General features: G+C 42.5%; 1 protein-coding gene across 4 annotated transcripts in view; it reads left to right on the forward strand.

The window, feature by feature from the left end:
- Positions 1-21,279, forward strand: part of TRIP12 (thyroid hormone receptor interactor 12) — a 158,763-nt gene that overhangs the window by 101,687 nt on the left and 35,797 nt on the right. For all 4 annotated transcript variants that reach the window (XM_074963855.1, XM_074963856.1, XM_074963857.1 and 1 more), the window contains 11 exons: positions 5,279-5,396; positions 5,544-5,700; positions 6,605-6,758; positions 7,453-7,681; positions 8,512-8,630; positions 9,257-9,464; positions 10,591-10,691; positions 10,959-11,133; positions 11,714-11,855; positions 12,958-13,149; positions 14,336-14,487. In XM_074963855.1, the coding sequence (XP_074819956.1) occupies positions 5,279-5,396; positions 5,544-5,700; positions 6,605-6,758; positions 7,453-7,681; positions 8,512-8,630; positions 9,257-9,464; positions 10,591-10,691; positions 10,959-11,133; positions 11,714-11,855; positions 12,958-13,149; positions 14,336-14,487 (1,747 nt within the window). The remainder of the gene's footprint in view (positions 1-5,278; positions 5,397-5,543; positions 5,701-6,604; positions 6,759-7,452; positions 7,682-8,511; positions 8,631-9,256; positions 9,465-10,590; positions 10,692-10,958; positions 11,134-11,713; positions 11,856-12,957; positions 13,150-14,335; positions 14,488-21,279) is intronic.

Below are 21,279 nucleotides of genomic sequence, written 5' to 3' on the forward strand. Positions count from 1 at the left end.
GCCAGCCAAACACAAACAGCTCAGTGTGAATGCCCCCCCACACACACACCATGTGACTAAATGCGGGGATGATTTCTTTTCAGCCACAGGCAAACAGCCCAGCAGGAACGGCCACCTCTGAATGTCCCCTTAATGTCCCTGTAGGATTTCCGCACCATCCCCAGACATGTTAACAGACTTTTCCAGTAGCTGTACTGGCCGCGAATGCATCCCAAGTCTTCAGGGCAAATTAATCATTAAACACGCTTGCTTTTAAACCATGTATTATATTTACAAAGGTACACTCACCAGAGGTGCCTTCTCCAGCTTCATGGTCCGGGAGCCCGCCTTGGGAGGGTTGGGAATCATAGAATCATAGAATATCAGGGTTGGAAGGGACCTCAGGAGGTCATCTAGTCCAACCCCCTGCTCAAAGCAGGACCAATCCCCAATCAAATCATCCCAGCCAAGACTTTGTCAAGCCTGACCTTAAAAACTTCCAAGGAAGGAGATTCTACCAGCTCCCTGGGTAACGCATTCCAGTGTTTCACCACCCTCCTAGTGAAAAAGTTTTTCCTAATATCCAACGTAAACCTCCCCCACTGCAACTTGAGACCATTACTCCTTGTCCTGTCCTCTTCTACCACTGAGAATAGTCTCGAACCATCCTCTCTGGAACCACCTCTCAGGTAGTTGAAAGCAGCTATCAAATCCCCCCTCATTCTTCTCTTCCGCAGACTAAACAATCCCAGTTCCCTCAGCCTCTCCTCATAAATCATGTGTTCCAGACCCCTAATCATTTTTGTTGCCCTTCGCTGGACTCTCTCCAATTTCTCCACATCCTTCTTGTAGTGTGGGGCCCAAAACTGGACACAGTACTCCAGATGAGGCCTCACCAATGTCGAATAGAGGGGAACGATCACGTCCCTCGATCTGCTCGCTATGCCCCTACTTATACATCCCAAAATGCCATTGGCCTTCTTGGCAACAAGGGCACACTGCTGACTCACATCCAGCTTCTCGTCCACTGTAACCCCTAGGTCCTTTTCCACAGAACTGCTGCCTAGCCATTCGGTCCCTAGTCTGTAGCTGTGCATTGCGTTCTTCCGTCCTAAGTGCAGGACCCTGCACTTATCCTTATTGAACCTCATCAGGTTTCTTTTGGCCCAATCCTCCAATTTGTCTAGGTCCCTCTGTATCCTATCTCTGCCCTCCAGCGTATCTACCACTCCTCCCAGTTTAGTATCATCCGCAAATTTGCTGAGAGTGCAATCCACACCATCCTCCAGATCATTTATGAAGATATTGAACAAAACCGGCCCCAGGACCATCCCCTGGGGCACTCCACTTGACACCGGCTGCCAACTAGACATGGAGCCATTGATCACCACCCGTTGAGCCCGACAATCTAGCCAACTTCCTACCCACCTTATAGTACATTCATCCAGCCCATACTTCTTTTACTTGCTGACAAGAATACTGTGGGAGACCGTGTCAAAAGCTTTGCTAAAGTCAAGAAACAATACATCCACTGCTTTCCCTTCATCCACAGAATCAGTAATCTCATCATAGAAGGCAATTAGATTAGTCAGGCATGACCTTCCCTTGGTGAATCCATGCTGACTGTTCCTGATCACTTTCCTCTCGTGTAAGTGCTTCAGGATTGATTTCTTGAGGACCTGCTCCATGATTTTTCCGGGGACTGAGGTGAGGCTGACTGGCCTGTAGTTCCCAGGATCCTCCTTCTTCCCTTTTTTAAAGATTGGCACTACATTAGCCTTTTTCCAGTCATCTGGGACTTCCCCCGTTTGCCACAAGTTTTCAAAGACAATGGCCAATGGCTCTGCAATCACATCCGCCAACTCCTTTAGCACTCTCGGATGCAACTCATCCGGCCCCATGGACTTGTGCACGTCCAGCTTTTCTAAATAGTCCCTAACCACCTCTTTCTCCACAGAGGGCTGGCCATCTACTCCCCATGTTGCGATGCCCAGCGCAGCAGTCTGGGAGCTGTCCTTGTTAGTGAAGATAGAGGCAAAAAAAGCATTGAGCACATTAGCTTTTTCCACATCCTCTGTCACTAGGTTGCCTCCCTCATTCAGTAAGGGGCCCACACTCTCCTTGGCTTTCTTCTTGTTGCCAACATACCTGAAGAAACCCTTCTTGTTACTCTTGACATTTCTTGCTAGCTGCAGCTCCAGGTGCGATTTGGCCCTCCTGATTTCATTCCTACATGCCTGAGCAATATTTTTATACTCTTCCCTGGTCATATGTCCAACCTTCCACTTCTTGTAAGCTTCTTTTTTATGTTTAAGATCCGCTAGGATTTCACCATTAAGCCAAGCTGGTCGCCTGCCATATTTACTATTCCTTTCGACTCATCGGGATGGTTTGTCCCTGTAACCTCAACAGGGATTCCTTGAAATACAGCCAGCTCTCCTGGACTCCTTTCCCCTTCATGTTAGTCCCCCAGGGGATCCTACCCATCCGCTCCCTGAGGGAGTCAAAGTCTGCTTTCCTGAAGTCCAGGGTCCGTATCCTGCTGCTTACCTTTCTTCCCTGTGTCAGGATCCTGAACTCTACCATCTCATGGTCACTGCCTCCCAGATTCCCATCCACTTTTGCTTCCCCCACTAATTCTTCCCTGTTTGTGAGCAGCAGGTCAAGAAAAGCTCCCCCCCTAGTTGGCTCGTCTAGCACTTGCACCAGGAAATTGTCCCCTACGCTTTCCAAAAACTTCCTGGATTGTCTATGCACCGCTGTATTGCTCTCCCAGCAAATTATCAGGAAAATTAAAGTCACCCATGAGACCCAGGGCGTGCGATCTAGTAGCTTCTGTGAGTTGCCGGAAGAAAGCCTCATCCACCTCATCCCCCTGGTCCGGTGGTCTATAGCAGACTCCCACCACTACATCACTCTTGTTACTCACACTTCTAAACTTAATCCAGAGACACTCAGGTTTTTCTGCAGTTTCGTACCGGAGCTCTGAGCAGTCATACTGCTCCCTTACATACAGTGCTACTCCCCCACCTTTTCTGCCCTGCCTGTCCTTCCTGAACAGTTTATAACCATCCATGACAGTACTCCAGTCATGTGAGTTGTCCCACCAAGTCTCTGTTATTCCAATCACGTCATAATTCCCTGACATCACCAGGACCTCCAGTTCTCCCTGCTTGTTTCCAAGGCTTTGTGCATTCGTATATAAGCACTTGAGAGAACCTGCTGATCGCCCCTCATTCTCAGTATGAGGCAGGAGCCCTCCCCTCACAGACGTTCCTGCCTGTGCTTCCTCCCGGTATCCCGTTTTCCCACTTACCTCAGGGCTTTGGTCTCCTTCCCCCGGTGAACCTAGTTTAAAGCCCTCCTTACTAGGTTAGCCAGCCTGCTCGCAAAGATGCTCTTCCCTCTCTTCGTAAGATGGAGCCCGTCTCTGCCCAGCACTCCTCCTTCATGGAACACCATCCCATGGTCAAAGAATCCAAAGCCTTCTCTCCGACACCACCTGCGTAGCCATTCGTTGACTTCCACGATTCGACGGTCCCTGCCCTGGCCTTTTCCTTCCAGGGAGGATGGACGAGAACACCACTTGCGCCTCAAACTCCTTTATCCTTCTTCCCAGAGCCACGTAGTCCGTAGTGATCCGCTCAAGGTCATTCTTGGCAGTATCATTGGTGCCCACGTGGAGAAGCAGGAAGGGGTAGCGATCCGAGGGCTTGATGAGTCTCGACAGTCTCTCCGTCACATCGCGAACCTTAGCCCCTGGCAAGCAGCAGACTTCTCGGTTTTCCCGGTCAGGGCGGCAGATAGATGACTCAGTCCCCTGGAGGAGAGTCCCCGACCACCACCACCCGCCTCCTTCTCTTGGGAGTGGTGGTCGTGGAACCCCCAATCTCAGGACAGTGCATGTCATGCCTTCCAACCAGCGGAGTCTCCTTCTGCTCCCTTCCCTCAGACGTATCATCTGGTCCACTCTCCGCATTAGTACCTGTGGAGAGAACATGAAAGCGGTTAGTTACCTGTGTCCGTGTTGCTGAAGCCCGGACATTCCCCCTTCTTCTTCTGGAGGTCACATGTTGCCAAGCTTCTTCACTGGCCTCTTGGCTCCGCTGTGCAACCGGCTGTAAATCTTTAGAGCTTTGTGCCCGTAGAAGCATATCCTGAGTTTTGTCCAGGAAATCCTCACTTTCTCGTATGCAACGCAGGGTCGTTATCTGTTGCTCCAGACCTTCAATCTTCTCTTCCAATATGGAGACCAGCTTGCACTTTGTACAGACAAAGTCGCTTCTATTCTGTGGAAGAAAGACAAACATGGACAAACTATTTATCACCATGGAGGGGATTGGCTCCATGGTGATAAATAGTTCCCGGCTGTCGGGGAGAATGATTTTCTGCTTGCCTGTTGTGCGCTCTCCTCCTCCTCCTCCTCATCTTCCTTGTCCCCAAAATCCTCATCCCTGTTGTGTGAGACTCCCCCCTTGCAGGTGTCCACGGACGGGGTGAGGTAGTGGTAGGAGCCTCCCTAGAATTGCATGCAGCTCATCATAGACGCGGCATGGCTGGTGCTCTGACCCGGAGCGGCCATTTGCCTCTTTGGTTTTTTGGTAGGCTTGCCTGAGCTCCTTAATTTTCACACGGAACTACTGCGGGTCCCTGTTGTTGTAGCCTCTGTCCATCATGCCCTTGGAGATTTTTTCCAAATATATTGGCATTTTGTCTTTTGGAACGGAGTTCTGATAGCACGGATTATCTCCCCATACAGTGATCAGATCCAGTACCTCCTGTTCAGTCCATGCTGGAGCTCTTTTGCGATTCTGGGACTCCATGGTCACCTCTGCTGATGAGCTCGCCACGCTGGCCAAACAGGAAATGAAATTCAAAAGTTACTGGTCCTTTCCTGTGTACCTAGCTAGCGCATCTGAGTTGAAAGCACTGTCCAGAGCAGTCACAATGGAGCACTCTGGGATAGCTCCTGGAGGCCAATACCGTCAAATTGTGCCCACACTACCCCAAATTTGACCCAGCGATGTCTATTTCATCACTAATCCCCTCGTCATGGAGGAGTACAGAAATCGATTTTAAGAGCCCTTTAAGTCAACAAAAATGGCTTTGTTGTGTGGACGGGTGCAGGGGTAAATCGATCTAATGCTGTTAAATTCGACCTAAACTCGTAGTGTAGGCTGGGGCTTAGACTGTAAACCCTTTAGGCCAGGAACTGTCTGTTCTGTGCAGTGTCTGTCACATTAAGGCACTATCCTCTGACTCCGGGACAATACTGTACTATAAAACAATTGTTTTAAAGATATTGCAGAAACACTTCACTTCCTTCTTTGTGGAGCCTCAAATGGGAGTTGTCAAGAACAAATTGATCTTGTTCCACGAAGTCCTCAAGAACTTTATGAGCTTACTTCTCTTATATGGTAAGTCTTTTACACAATCTTATTTTTCAAGTTTTGTTGACATACAATTTCATGATTATTGAAATGAAGGCTAATAGTTTTCAAACGATTAATGCTGGTACATAAAAAAATTAGTGTTACAAAAAGTTGATTTGATGTTCTTTTCAGTGAACTGATGCCTTGCCTGCCTAAAGAAGGAATATTTGCTGTTGATACTATGCTAAAGAAAGGAAATGCACAAAACACAGATGGGGCAATTTGGCAGTGGCGAGATGACAGGGGTCTGTGGCATCCCTACAACAGGATTGATAGCCGGATAATTGAGGTAGTATTTCAAGCATACATCTGAAGTATATGCTTTGGTTTATGGGTTTGGATGTTGCTTCACTTCTCTGTCCATGTTCGAAAACTCTACATTGGCTAATATAAGTGCCAGCCTTATCACAGCTTCATACTTGAAATGTGAAACTAAATGCTTGATAATGCAGTATTTCTCTATTCCTTCAAAACTGAATTATGAAACATCTAGTCAGCTACTTGTATAATATGTTCATCAGAACCTTGCACTTTTGCACCTGTGATTTTAAGAGCGATCTTACTCTGGGAATATCTCTTAACCTTGCTGTCCACAGAGCAGTCAGAGTACTCAAAATTTTCACTTCGGCTGGACCTAAAGGCGTCAATTGAGACCCTTGTTTTGTACAGAGAGCTATTTAGTATACCTAAGGGTGGTGCAGACAGTGCCTTTTAGGATTTTGAGGTGAGGCACATAAGCTCTCAATTTTCATTTGCCTTGGGATATGAATCCTGAGGTTGGATACAAATAAACTTTATGCAGAATGCACAAGGACATGATCAAATCATTGCAGAGTCTCAAAAGTTATCTCATCCTGACTGCTAACTACTGTTTATGGGAGTCATAGTTCCATTATGGAGCAAGGGCAAGTAGGATGATTAAACCCTCATTTTTATATGGAAAAGTGCCTTCACTTCACTTCAAAGACTGTGTTTTCTGAAAGTTTTCTAACATGCTTATGTATCTGTCAGACAGAATTTCTAAGCAAGCTATCATTCAGCACACTGTAAAATGGAACATAGCACTCTAAACTTGTTTAAAATAAAAAAAAGTTTCCCATTCCTTGTGGGACATGAGGTTATTTATAACATGGCCTCCTTACTTGTCAGTATTTCTATTTTTAAATTGCTTCATTTTGTGTTTTTGTTCTCAGGCAGCTCATCAGGTTGGGGAGGATGAGATAAGTCTGTCTACCCTGGGACGTGTTTATACTATTGACTTCAATTCTATGCAGCAAATCAATGAAGACACTGGAACAGCACGTGCCATTCAGAGAAAACCTAACCCCTTAGCCAATAGTAATACCAGTAAGTACTGCTTTTGAATTATCATGCATCTCTGGCTGTTTCTCTTATTTATACTATATTGCTCAGTGTGCTATCTGTTTCTCAGCTCATCAGAATTGTCTGTTTTTGAATTTGGAACTCGAAACTTTATTTTGATTAAGTTTGAGTCAACTTAATGTAGTCAAGGCTACATTTAAGCCAGAGGTGAATTATTGACTAAAATGTCTTAAGTAAATCACAATATTAATTCCATGAACTGGAAGTAGTTACAGAAATTTTTTTATCAGCTGCTGTGGGTAAGTTGGCAAACTTGAGGTTGGAATAGATTATTCTCCCCTGCCACTTTCTGGAGTATATACCATTTTCTTAGTGTGGGTAGTCTTATATGAGGATAATAAACTTTCTTTAAACCTCTAAATTCTGAAGACTTGCTTTGTTTTACTCCTTTACTTCAAAAATTTATTGTGAGAGAGAAATATTGATGTGAACTCCACAGTATCTTTCAAGAGTAGAATACTATGATGGATACCTTCTTATAAATGTTAGTTCCACCAAAAGTGTAATGTATCTGTAAAAACAACTTTATTCTCTTGTCTTGAATTTAAATAGAGATTAAATTTACCACTTCAGTTTAAAAAAAACAAAGGCAAATGCCAGAGTGAAAGTGAAGTGAACTGCACAGTGACTCAGGTGTCCAATCTGTGTTCTTTTATAGGTGGACATTCAGAATTAAAGAAGGATGATGCTCGAGCACAGCTAATGAAAGAGGACCCAGAATTGGCTAAATCCTTTATTAAAACATTGTTTGGTGTTCTTTACGAAGTGTACAGCTCTTCCGCTGGACCTGCTGTTAGACACAAGTGCCTTAGAGCAATTCTTAGGATAATATATTTTGCTGATGCTGAACTTCTGAAGGATGTACTGAAAAATCATGCCGTTTCAAGGTGGGTTTCTTTGTGCTTGTGAACGAACCTTTTAAAAAAAAAGTTGGAAGAAAAAAAAAGTGCTTGGGCATTAACCTTATTTCTCAAAAGTGCTGAGATGAGAACAAAGCAGTTCACATTGACCTGTGGGTGTTCAGCACTTCTGAAAATCAAACTGTGTCTAAATATGCTTTTAGGAGCCCAACTGTAAGCAGTTTTTTAAACATCTCAACCAAAGAATCCCTATGGATAGATGCTAGTTGCTGATTATTATATAGTCAAATAGTGATGTCAAGCATTTCCTTGATTTCTAAAACTAAAATATTGAGCCAACTTACCTACAAATTTAGGGACAGATTAACTCTAGTATTCGGATGGTGCAAACTGTAAAAGAGGACCCTTATAGCAGAAGATGTATAAACTGTGTTGGTGGTAGCACAAAGCAGCCCCAATGTGGAACCCTAGGAATGTGTTTAGGGACCAGAGCAGCCCAATATGTGAGGGAGGCAATGCACTGAATTAGCAGCTCTTCCTGGAAATTAAACTTCTTCAGGGACCACTTCCTGCCTGTGGTATAAATCTTTTCTAATTCCCACCACTGCCAACATGCATGCATGTATGCATATGCCTGATTAAGCATAGGGATATAGCTGGTTAAGGGAATGTAAGTTACACCACCCTTTCCATCAGCTTTTTTAATATTTCTGTGTAAAAATAAAAGGTGTGATACAGGGGTTTACATTTGACTTTTCTACTAACTATATATTTAGAGGCTCTAACTTAATAAATAAGGTTTATTTTCAAAAGCTTTTGAAAATAAAACTTTTTAAAGTAGACGTTTTCTGTTTTAGTCATATTGCCTCCATGTTGTCAAGTCAAGACCTTAAGATAGTAGTTGGAGCCCTTCAGATGGCAGAGATCTTAATGCAAAAATTACCTGACATTTTTAGTGTTTACTTCAGAAGAGAAGGTAAATGTACTCTTTTTTTTTTCTTCATTATTTTTTATTTACTCTTAATCTGAGGTAATAAGCAAAATTCTAATGTATGTTTCTTAGACAGATGAATTGAGAGCTTATGCTATTAAACTGTAAATTAGACCTCTACCATGTGCAGGAAATGGAGGTTACTATAAAAATAATATAAAGGGAAATCATGCAAATTTTTCTTTAGCCATATGACTGGGGGAGAAGGTAATCAACCTTTTCTTGGTGTTAAATGCTTGTTTTTCTGAAAGTGCTAAAATTAATTTGAAAAAGACTTATTTGAAGCAAGCAGACTTATTTTTAGACTTTAAGAATACTTGTTGAAATTACATTGACTATGCTTTATTTGGTTATACCAAGTAATCATGTTTTTAAAAAGTCTGGATTTCCTGCCAATCCTGATGGTCTCTGCCATTCCTATTATATTTTGATACTGGTTTTCTTTTTGGATATCATAACTGGTACAATAACCATATATTTTCTATGAAGTTTAAGGGATACTTTCAAAATACTGTTGAATACAATCATTGGGTGAGGGGGTGCATATCAATATTTGCAAGAGTTGCATGTCTAAAGATTAGCATAAACACTTTGTTTTTAACTTTGGAAAGGGGTGATGCATCAAGTGAAAAATCTAGCAGAATCTGAGGCTTTGCTGACAAGCCCACCAAAAGCATGCACTAATGGATCAGGAACTCTGGGTACCACTACGACAATAAGCACTGGGACAGCCACCTCTGCCAGTAATGCAACTGCAGATTTGGGGTCTCCCAGCTTACAACACAGTCGGGAAGACTCTCTGGATCTGAGTCCACAGGGGTAAGTGTTCAATGTGTGTGTGTGTTTATCTGAAAAAGGGCATGATTCTGAGAGTCAGCAGTGACCCATAACTCTGACTGCGATGGTAGTTGTGTTGCTCAGAATCATTAAAGATCAGGCTGAAAGCTATTAATATTTTATGAACGCCTAAGGCAAGAATACTACACTGCTTTGTGATTATAGTCGGTAGTTAAGTAAACATCACACTGTGATCAGCAACACAATCAAAATTTTAAATCTTAGATTTATTTTTGTTCACATAACACATAAGTTTTCATGATTAGATAATCAAGATCCCCTATTACCTGTGTATAGACAAAAGTAATATTCACTCAAGTTTCCTGTCTTATTTTACCAACACTTCAAAAATCCTGGAAAAAAGTGTTCTAGTGATTGACTTTGGCTGCTGCAGAAACAATGCACTTCAATTTAGTACTTCCGTTAAGGAAGTAAAATTTCATAATGTTCAAGTTGTTGTTTGTCAATTTTCTTTAAGTGTATTAAATGTGATTTAGCTACCTAATGATCTTGTTGTAAAGAGATGCAACACACCCTAGCATTGCATAGTTAAGAGACCAGAAGATGCCGAAATCATGAGGGCTGCAGTCTCATTCTGACGACATTGTTGACCAGCTCTAAAGGAATGGTCGGTGCCATGTGTGGTACCTTTTTGAAGGTGGTTAGGAGGGAAAGAAACACAAAAAAGGGAATCCTTGTGAAAACACTTGCTTTTATACTTGGTGAAACTTGTAAATGTCTGATGGCAATAGACTATTTTATTTGTTTCCATTAATTTTATTTGTTTAATTTTTAATATTAGAGGTTTAAATACGTTGGCACATTTAAAATAGGAAAGGTGGCTTAAGTCAGCCTGTTGTCTTAAGTCATAATGCTGCCGAATAGACTTGGAAGTGCCATGTTTAAGTTCTTAGTCATTCAGAAACTGGGAATATTGATCCCAAATTAAGTGAATGGTAAGCTGCCATTCTGTGGGTGCCCAAAGATAGCAGTTAGATGTTTCATAGTTACATAATACTGAGATTTGGGTGGCTTTTTTTTTTTTAAAGCACATCCCAATGAAGTATAAAGTAGATGTAATATGCTGCTTATTTTTAACTTTTGACAGCCGACTAAGTGATGTTTTAAAGAGAAAACGACTGCCAAAACGTGGGCCCAGAAGGCCAAAGTATTCACCTCCAAGAGATGATGACAAAGTAGACAATCAAGGTAAATTAGTTTTAGAATAGACTGCAAAGTAGTCCGTGAAGACTATTAGATAAATGAAAAGACACACAATTGTGCCTGCTAATCACTTTTTAAAAACACAGCAATCTCTCAAATATTTAATGTATACTAAATACTTCTGACATTATAGCAGAGGATTCTTGGAAACTTGGGTATCTCAATGTTTTTTTTTGTTTTTGTTCTTTTTTTAATTTTAATTGTATCCCATTCCTTTTCTCTCACTCTCCCTCCCCCCCCTTCCCCCCTAAGCTAAAAGCCCTACAACTACTCAGTCTCCTAAATCTTCCTTCTTGGCAAGCTTGAATCCTAAAACTTGGGGGAGATTAAGCACACAGTCCAATAGCAACAACATTGAACCAGCACGCACAGCAGGAGTCAGTGGTCTTGCAAGGGCTGCCTCAAAGGACACCATATCCAACAACAGGTAACGTAATACATTCTGTTCTAAGAAGTAAAATTCTGTTCAGTAAGGATTAAATCAAACTACTTGAAAACAGGGTTACTTGATGCCCTGAATTTCAGTAATTAGCCTCTTTGGGCAAACGCTGAGAGCAAGCAATGGAATCCAGTGTGGGAGAGGAAAAAAATAAGACTGGGGAAGAGAACCTAGGGGGAAAAGTTGAGAGGTAGGGGAGAAGGGGAGGGAAAGGAAGCAGAGTAGAAATTGAAAGAGAATAGGTAGGAAAGAGGAATGCCTGGTGAGTGGAAAATTTAGACCTGGCGGGGAAAGAACTGTGATTATGGAGAAAATGGAAGCCAGGGGAGAGCTTTCTAGCATCCCACTGGTTTGGCCTGGAGAGAAGGAGCATTTTATTGTGGTCTGAGATCGCATACATGGGAACTGATGCTCCCCATCTTCCAAGTATTGCTTGCTTATCTGAAAACTTGTTCCACTTGCGCGCGCGCGCTCTGTGTGTGTGTGTGTGTGTGTGTATACACACTTAGTGTGCAAATGTTAAATGTGGCATGCATTTATCAGCTTGTTCTTGTATACTTACTTGCAGAGAGAAAATTAAGGGTTGGATTAAGGAACAAGCCCATAAATTTGTGGAGCGTTATTTTAACTCTGAGAACATGGATGGAAGCAATCCTGCACTAAATGTATTACAGAGACTTTGCACCGCAACTGAACAACTCAACCTCCAGGTTAGAAATGGAAACTTGATTTGGAAGGGGTTTTGGAGGCAATGAAAATGATTAAAGTGGGAAAAGAATAGCTATGCTTATAAGGAAGTACTTATTAGTTTCTCTAGATAGTGTCTCAAACACCATCCTAGTTATGCTATCCAAGAGCCACCACCTTGTAACAAAGGAGTTTAGGTATGCAATTAAAGTTGCAGCAGTACTATTTGAGAAACTTAAATGTATCATACCAGCGTGTAAAAACCTTACTTTTGTATAAGTTCTTCAGTGACTTAACTTTCATTTCCAATTCTTATTTTTTCCCCATTAGTGATTTTTCAAACAGCACTTTTTCAGTTATTAAAATTCCTATAATTAAATGGCTGTAAAGCACTATTACATTTCTCTCGGATCAGTTTTGTTGAAAATATCACAATAGAGTCTGTGGCTTGATTAGGACTTCAGAGGGATGAGTGCGAAAGCTTAGCATTTTCTTGAAGAGGTAGTAGTACTCATTCATCCTGGCCAAATTTAGGATCCACTCAGAAATTAGATTCTAGTTTTAGAACAAAACAATTCCCTTGCTTTATACGTCTTGTATTTGTCTCCTCGACAGCCCTAAAAGCAAGGCAGCTGTTACAGCTGAGATTCTTGTTGGAAAGTATGGCACAGGCTTCAAGTTAATTTAAAATACACACACACTTAAACTGGAAACCGTGATCTACACAGCTTGGTGCGGGAAAATGTTATGGAATGCAGAACGTTAAATATCTTACCTTTTTGTATTTTGCAAAACACACAACAGCACCTTGTATAACTTTTGTATTAGTGGCTCCTTTTCTAAATGGGACAAACTGCAATATTGTTACAAGTAACATCTAAGATTTCTCACTGCAATTATAGAAATTACTTTCCTGTGTTTTCAGTCCACTCACTTAGTACAGAATTGTCAGCGCATTGCCTGTAGTAAGCTACAGTTTTCCATCATTATTTCCCCTTTTGTATATGTCTTCCATGCAGCAGCAGGAAAATGTAAATAAAATCACTGGTTTGGGCAATACTAATTGTGGGTGTTCTGCTGTGGGTACTAACGTACAGAACCTTACCCTAATACACTTTCTTTCAGGTGGATGGTGGAGCTGAGTGCCTTGTAGAAATCCGTAGCATAGTCTCTGAGTCTGATGTCTCCTCGTTTGAAATCCAGCATAGTGGGTTTGTTAAACAGCTGTTGCTTTACTTGACATCTAAAAGTGAAAAAGATGCTGTAAGCAGGGATGTCAGATTAAAAAGGTTCCTTCATGTGTTTTTTTCTTCTCCAGTAAGTTCGGTATATTTTTCATTTTAGTGTTTTTATGTAGTGAGTAATATATATCTTCTTCTTTATGATTGATTGAGGTCCAGCAACCTCCCTACCTTCAGAGCATGAGAGTGCCTCATTGGCCTTTTACTAATATGACAACTTTAATCATTAATAAATAAAAAGACAAAATATGTGGCCTGCTTAAGTTCAGAGCTACTGTTGTTCCTCTCTGATACAGACTGTACTCACTGGGGAAGTACCATACAACAGGTGATAACATTTTCCAGAATGGTCAGTTGCCTCTTGGGAGACAGAGAGCCACTGGATAAGATGCACATAATGGAGACGGGGGACGTTCAGGCAATAGCAATTGACTTTCTGTTCATTTCTCTTGGGAGTAATGTAAGCGATTGCTTTGGCTCATCAAAGAAAAGCACGATTGAAAGATGAAAATGTGTAAGAATGATCTGAAACTTCCATTAAATTTAATGCCCACAGCTAAAAGGGGGGGAAGGAGTGTGAATATTTTAAATCTGTAAGGCTGTTACCGGGTTCTAGTAAACTTAGAAGTAAAGATGTCGTTCTGTGTAGCAAATCATTCGGCAGTTATGGTTATCTTTGTGTTGACGATTGGGTCATCTTAATATTTATAGCAATTTCAAGAGACACTGCATTTAAAAATAAAATCTTAATGGTTACATTGTTTCAGAATGCAGAAGATCTCTTTAAGACCTAGTATGTGCCAATTTTATTCCAGTCTTCAATATCAAATGAAGGACACTTGGAAGAGCGTGTTTGTAGAAAACTCTGCATACTTTAGCGTATGATAGGTGTTTGTAGTAAGGCAAATCCAAAAAGCTTACCAGCCTCTGTTTTTAAGCAGTTGTTCACATGAACCAGTCTGTGCAATAATTTGTAAAGCCCATTATCTAAACATATTTAAGTTGTGATTTTTTTTTTTCTTTTTAAAAAATAAGTGGCAATGTGCTGCTATTGAAATGCAGTAAAGAGAACCTGGTAGTAACAAATAATTTGTGATATACAAGTATTGCTGTCCGTTTTTGCACTTAGCAGCTTTGGAGAACACTGGTGCATTAATAGCTAAAGTAAATTATTTTGCGTTGTATGGCTAAATTAACATATTAATGCTCACAAAGCTGTTCAATAGAAAATATAACTAAAAAAATGTTACCTTCAACTTCAGCCTCCTGAAGAAGAATCTCTTGGAAGATTAGAGCCATTAGGAAATGCACCCTTGTTGGCATTAGTCCACAAAATGAACAACTGTCTCAGTCAGATGGAGCAGTTTCCTGTCAAAGTGCATGATTTTCCAAGTGGAAATGGAACAGGGAGCAGGTAAGGATTAATGCTCAGGTAACCCCTTTTTGCTGGAAGTTGCTGGTTTCTAGCACTTGTGCCAATGCTGGTAAAGTTTCAAGAGGTAATAGAAAACTTTGGCCTCCCTCAAAGAAAAAGGGAGCAATTATGCAGCTGGCGTTTGTCTTCTTCAACTAATAGTTGTAAATATAACCATAGTGAGTGAGCATTGAACCTGGAATCTCAAGAAGACTATTTTAAAATATAAATTGTAGGTGGAGGTGCATAAAAGTTACATGCAAACTTTTAAACTGAAACTCTTGAAACTTGCTTTGTTTCCTGCATAAAAACTTGGCATGTTAATGGATTAATTCTCTTAAACCTAAACTGAAGATTGTGTGCCTCAGTTTAGTCAGAGGAAAATGGACTTACTGCTATGTGAGAAATCAATATTTTTCTTCGAGTGCTGGTCCCAGCGACTATTCCACTGTGGGTACACATGCTTCGAAACTGGGGAGTTCTGCAAGCAGTGTCCAGTGGTCTGCACGTGCGCCCTGTCTCGTCTTGTGTCCTCAACCAAGGAGATAAAGGGTGGGGCACGATGGACCCACTGTCTCTCCAGTTCCTTCTCACAGCTGCATGGTCTGGGGCAGACCCTCTAGTGTCCAAGCTTCAGCTTTATCTCTAAAAAGATACTTAGATATTTGTAAATAATTTTTATATTCTAGAGTTTTAAAGGTTTTTTGTTGTTTGTTTTTAGTGTTTTGAGTGAGGTGAGTCCTTTTCCCTGATCGGGTGAGCACGTCTCTCTCTCTCTCCCTCCATACCCTGTTTGGGTGCTGAACTATGCCCACAAGTCCGGGCTTCAAAAGTTGTGCTTCCTGCCTGTTCTTCTCAATCAGCAGTTACCACCAATGCTGCTTGTACTGCTTTGGGGAAGCCCACGTCACATAAAGGCTTAGTATTTGCCATTTGTTCCCCAGCTGTGCCCAGGAAGGGCAGGAGCTTTGCCTTAGGAAGCACATAACGTAAAAGGCTATGAGGCCACAGTCTGACACATGCTGGGGGATCCGTCCCCATACATCAGTCTGACTCAGCAAGGCGTGCGTCTCCTGCCACAAAGTCCAAATCAGGAGTGAAGGAATCTACCCAGGTAGATCCCTCAGCAGGGTCTTGTCAGGAGAGCAGGGAGTGTTCTCATAACATAAGTCTGTCTTCCTCCAAATCCACTTTGGAAAAACTCTGATCCAGCCCTGCAAAAACCAAGCACTAGCTCAGCCCAAGAGAATTGAGTATGTTGTAAGTCTTGGAGACATGATAAGAGAGCCCACAACTCTAGGGCTCCATCAGCACTAGTTCACAATCTGGCAGTACCGGTGCCTCCAGCACTTCTCTAGCACAAACCCCAGGATGCACTGGCACTGACAGATGGATAGCCGAGAGCATAGATCACCCATGGTTCCATCTTTGTCTTCAGTGGTTGTGACACAGACTCTCTCTATTCTGGCTCCAGCAGTTTGGGCAGCCAGTACTGCTCTCACTCTGGGGAAAAGCCAAGACCTACAGTCCTCCTGCAGACATCTTAGGTCTTCCAGACCTGGAGTCTCCCACCCCTTTGGGTCCTTCCCTTTTGAGAGAGGTTATGACACCACCAGGGGAGCCAGCCTTTGGAAGTAGTATGTCTCCCGTTTTATCTTTGGGCTATGATTTCCTTCCAGTGGTACTGTTGTTGAAACTGGAATCTGTTTTCTCCTCCTTGGGAGGTTCTGAACCACCTGATGAACCATTATGCTTTTTCTCCTCCAAGACCCACCTTCCCAGTCTGAAGACCATGGTCAGCAATTTCCACCTCATCTGCCTTGGAACCGTTGGTATCCCATGCCTTGGGAACCACCACAACCCCCATTCAATTCACCCAATTGGCCATACTCAGGGCCATGGGACCAATACCATCCTACAGAGTTCATCTGGTCTTCTAGGGAGTCGCCCCTCCCCTTGGTTTTGAGGGGACAACTGGAGCTGCTTCTGGATCCTTCAAAGGAGGAGAAGCAGTAAGTGGTAGTTTCACCGGATCTGAAAAGATTGCTGTTTTCATTGTCAGATGAAGTGATGATTTGATGTCTCCATCTTCTTTCTCTCCTGCCTCCCAGTGACTGTAAACTGTGCCAGGAACTTCCTTGCAGAATAGCAGGGCAGTTGTGTATTCCTCTTGAGGTTCAGGATCCTCAACACAAGCTCCGGGTTATCCTTCAGTCCTCTGGCTCCGGTAGAATAGCACTCCCAGTTAACAAAGTCATCCTGAACCCCCAGTTAGGGTGGTCTGGCATACCCCAGCTACTTACTCCCCTACTACTAAGAGGGCAGAGAGACAGTAGTATGTCCCAACCAAGAGAGTGAAATGTGTGTTTTCAACCTGCTCCTAATTCTTTAGTAGTGCAAGCTGCAACAGAGATCTAGGCAGCAACACCCCTGTTGTTCCCCTACTGATAAGGAGGGCAAGCGTCTCATCTTATTGGGAAGGAAGGTCTTTTCTTCTAGCCTGTAGTTCAGGATAACAAATAGCAAGCAGGACTGGCTAAGTGAGACTTCCTGAACTACTTGAAATTTGCTGACTTTATTTATAGTATCTCACAGCAGGACAGAGCTCATTTCTAGGCTCTCATAGAGGAAGACAAAATGGTTGCCAGGATTGCTCTCCAATCAGCAGTAGATGCGGCTGATGAATCTTCCAGGGCAATGGCTACTGCCACTATCATGCATAGGGAGTCATGGCTTCATGTTTTGGGATTTCCCAGGGAGGGTCCAGAACATTGTTGAGAACCTGTTTAATCAGAAGACAGATAAGTCCTTACACACTTTAAAGGACTCCAAGCGCACCCTCTGCTCTCAGGAGGTATATACACCTGCCACAAAGAGAACATTCCACTGGCAACAATACAAGCTAGACTGATGGCTGAGCAGTTCTTCCACCAGAGACCTTATGAACTATGCCATAACAGGCAGAGAGCTCAAAAGACCTGCTTTCCCACGTCTTTTGCAGTGGGTGCCTCATGCCAATCCCAACCCTCAGCTAAACATTATTGTTTGACTGACTATAGCTCAGGAGCTGCAAACAATTGAATGCAACACGTCCCAACTCCTACATGCCTTTTGGGGGTCGTCTAGCACACTCTCTATACCTGGAGTGCAACAAATTGGTGCTCAGCATCATCTATTCCAGCTATCCAATAGTTTGTGCCTCTAACCCCTCCAGAACCCTCTTTCCCACCCCTCTCAGGAGCCATTCTCATGAGAACATTTTCGGACAAGAAGTGGAAACGCTTAAAATGAGGAGTGTTAGAATGGATTCCTCTTTAGTAACAAAGGAGTAGTTTTTACTCAACATATTTCCTAGTTCCCAGAAAGAGAGGCAATTGGAGACCATTATTCTTGACCTCTGCCATTTTAAGTGCTTTATTGGCAAACTCAAGTTTCACAGGGTCATGTTAGCATCTATAAGTCTATCCCCATAAAAAGACGTGGCTTACAGCTATCAACATGAGTGACTCCTATTTTCACAAGAACATCTATCCCGCTCACTGACACTTTCATAGATTGATAGTTAGCTATGACCACTTTTTAGTACAGAATATGCCCTGTCCTCATTGCTACCACTCCCAGGTTGGTGAGTTTCCCAATATGTTCTCTGTCATAGAAGCCTATATTAGATACCATAGTTTCAGTCTTCCCTTACCTCAACAATTAGCTTCTTGTTGACAGGTTATACCAAGAGGCCCAGGCATCTACTTTGACAATGCTACAACTCCTGCGTTAGCATGAACACCAAAAATTACCTTCTCCCCCCTGCACATGCTTTGGACTTGATTGGGATGCCCTTAATTTCAATCACTGGAATGACTTACTTGCAGAGAAACAGGATTCAGGCTATGAACATCACCATAGATCAGCTCATAATCAACCCCAGAGTGCCTATCAAAACCTCTCTTTCCTAGGCCATATGGCCTTATGCACTTACATCACCTTTAGCAAGACTGCCTTTGTTGCCTAAAAGCATGGCTTGAAATTGTGTACCTGTCAAACTGACAGTCCATTAGCACTTTAGTTTGCTGTTCCTATCCAAGTGGTATAGTCCTTGTCATGGTGGAAGAATCCACATCAGTTTTGCGTCTGTTTTTCCTTCCTCACCTCTGCACCAGACAGGATGATCATTACAGGCCCATTCCTATTGGGTTGGGGAGCTCACATGGACAACAGTACAGCATAAGGAACCTGGACATCTTGAGAATTCAGGATACAGATCAATGTTCTACAGCTACAAGCAGTTTGAAGGGCTTGCAAATCTTTCTTCTGTTTAAGGTCACGATGCCCTCATGTCAGATAACTTCACAAGTTCTTACATTAACAAACATGGAGGCGTGAGCTCTACACCCCTGTACACAGAAGCGATCAGTCTGTGGAACTGGTATATTGGCAACTGGATTACTCTGTCAGCAGTCTACCTCCCAGGAAACCAGAATGTGCTAGAAAACTTGCAGTCAATCACGAGTGGAAGCTTCACGACTCTATGGTAACCCATATTTTTGATCCCTGGGGAGCCCCCCCTCCAGTTTGTCTTTCCAACATATACTGTTCCACGGGAGCCCTAGGTCGACACTGAGGGTGACAATCTTACTCCTTCCATGGTCAGATCATCTGAACTTTGCCTTGCCTCCGCTACACCACCTACTTAGTTTTGGTCGGACAGATCATGAGTTACTTTCATTGCCCCAAACTGGCCTACGCAGTTTTGGTTCCCTAATATCCTATGCATGTCTGCTCAGACACCAATCATTATTTGTACATTTCCTGGTCTCCTGACTTGGGAACAGCAACATCAGGCACCCTAGGCCTCTGTCTAGCAGGTTCTGGAAAGGCTTAATCAGTACTTTTCTGCCTATAATAGCGTACTGCTCAATGGAACTTGAACATTGTTCTGTCAGTACTCACCAAACCTCCTTTTGAATCATTAGCTTCTTGCTCCATGTCTATCTTCTCCTCCATGAAGGTTGCATTCCTGGTAGCAATCACCTCAGCCAGGAGGGCTGGTGAGTTTGGGGCATTGATCATGGATTGTCATTATGCTTTGTTTCATTACATTCAAACCCTAAATTCACCCCCCCACCCACCCCCCGAGTAGACTTTCACCTGACTCAGTCTATCCACTTACCTGTGTTCTTTCCAAAACCTCATGCAGCCTCCGAAGAAAGGAGGCTCCATTCCCTTGATGTTAGACAAGCCTTTACCTGCAGAAAATAAAAACAATCAGAAAATCCCATAAACTATTTGCTGCCTCAGCAGAAATGGTCCAGGGTCAGGTTATAGTCTCGAAATGAATCTCAGGCTATATTTTGCTCTATCAGCTGTCTAATCATCCCCTTCCTTATGGAGTAAGTGTTTTTCACAAGAGCGCAAGCAACATCTATGGCATCGCTTCAAGAGGTGCCTCTATTTGATATTTGAGACTGCTACGTTTGCAAGACAGGCACAGGATTCCTCTGCCAGTTCATCTTTTGGAACAGCAGTCCTTTGTTTGGCTCTGCCACCTAAGACCTCACACCCTTCTCTCTGTTTGAGTACTGCTTGTCAGCCACCACAGTGGAATACACATAGGAGCCAGCACTTGAAAAAGAAAAAGTTAGTTAGTTACCTTATATTAACTGGACAGTCTCTGAGACATGCTCCCTATCTATATTCTACTACCAGCCATCCTTTTCCCCTATGCTTTGGATCTCCTCTGATTCTTGACAGAGAAGGAACTGGCGAGGTGGTCAATCCACCCCTCCCTTTTTCTCCTCAGTCAAAAGCATGAGGTGAGCCAGGGCGCAAGTGTGGACCAATGTACGTTGCTTTCAAAGTTCTCCAGTTCAGGGCACACGGGAGCACATGTATACCCACAGTGGAATGCACATTGGAGGCTCATTGAGATATGTGACCCCTGTTACTATAAGCTAAGTAACTTTCTCATTTCACTTTGGAAGAGTTTAATCTTGTGATGTTTGTATTACAATGCTAATGTTTGTATTGCATAATATAAAAGAAGAGTTAATTTTCTTGCGTAATTATGCAGTTGAGTGACAGTTGCTCACAAACAATTTTAAAAACACATGTATGGAAAAGTTGGTATTGTACGTACCAGGTCTGTCTTCTAAACTTGGTTTGAGGCAGATTATTAATGTACTGTAAAATTTAAAATTTATGTACAAGTCAGAGTCTAAGCCAGAAGTTTTTATAACGATTAAGGTTTTTGACTATATTCAATTCACTTCTGTACTTGAATATAGCTCCTAATGCAAGATGATCAAGCATTCATTGGCTGTCCTAGATCTAATTTGCCATAATCTAGCATAAAAACCTTAAAGGTAATTTGGTGGGAGTAATTAGCAACTAATCTGGGAAGTTTAGTATCTTCAATAATGAGCATTACACATCTTTTTATTAATTACATCCTAATCAATGCTTTTTATTTACCGTTAATGACTTCAGTTCCTGTTGTCATACAGCATGTGTTTAAACGTGTGTCAGTGATATGGTTTATACTGCTAAAGACTGTGTCATAGGTGTGCAGAGATGGAAAGATTTTTGGGGAGACTTTTTACTGGGGTGGGTGTGGAACTCTGAAAGTCTCTCCCCTGTTTTTGGTCCAGGCTTAGTGTTAGGAACTCCTTAGATTGTTGTAATATGCTACTTTTTGCTAAAGGACAAGATTAACTGCTAATGGGAATTACACTTTTCAAATGGATGGTATCTTCTTTGCTGTGGATATCTTTCTTGGGAGTAGGAGGAAATATGTGG

The sequence above is a fragment of the Natator depressus genome, chromosome 9, assembly GCF_965152275.1.
Source record: "Natator depressus isolate rNatDep1 chromosome 9, rNatDep2.hap1, whole genome shotgun sequence".
Taxonomy (NCBI): Eukaryota; Metazoa; Chordata; order Testudines; family Cheloniidae; genus Natator; species Natator depressus.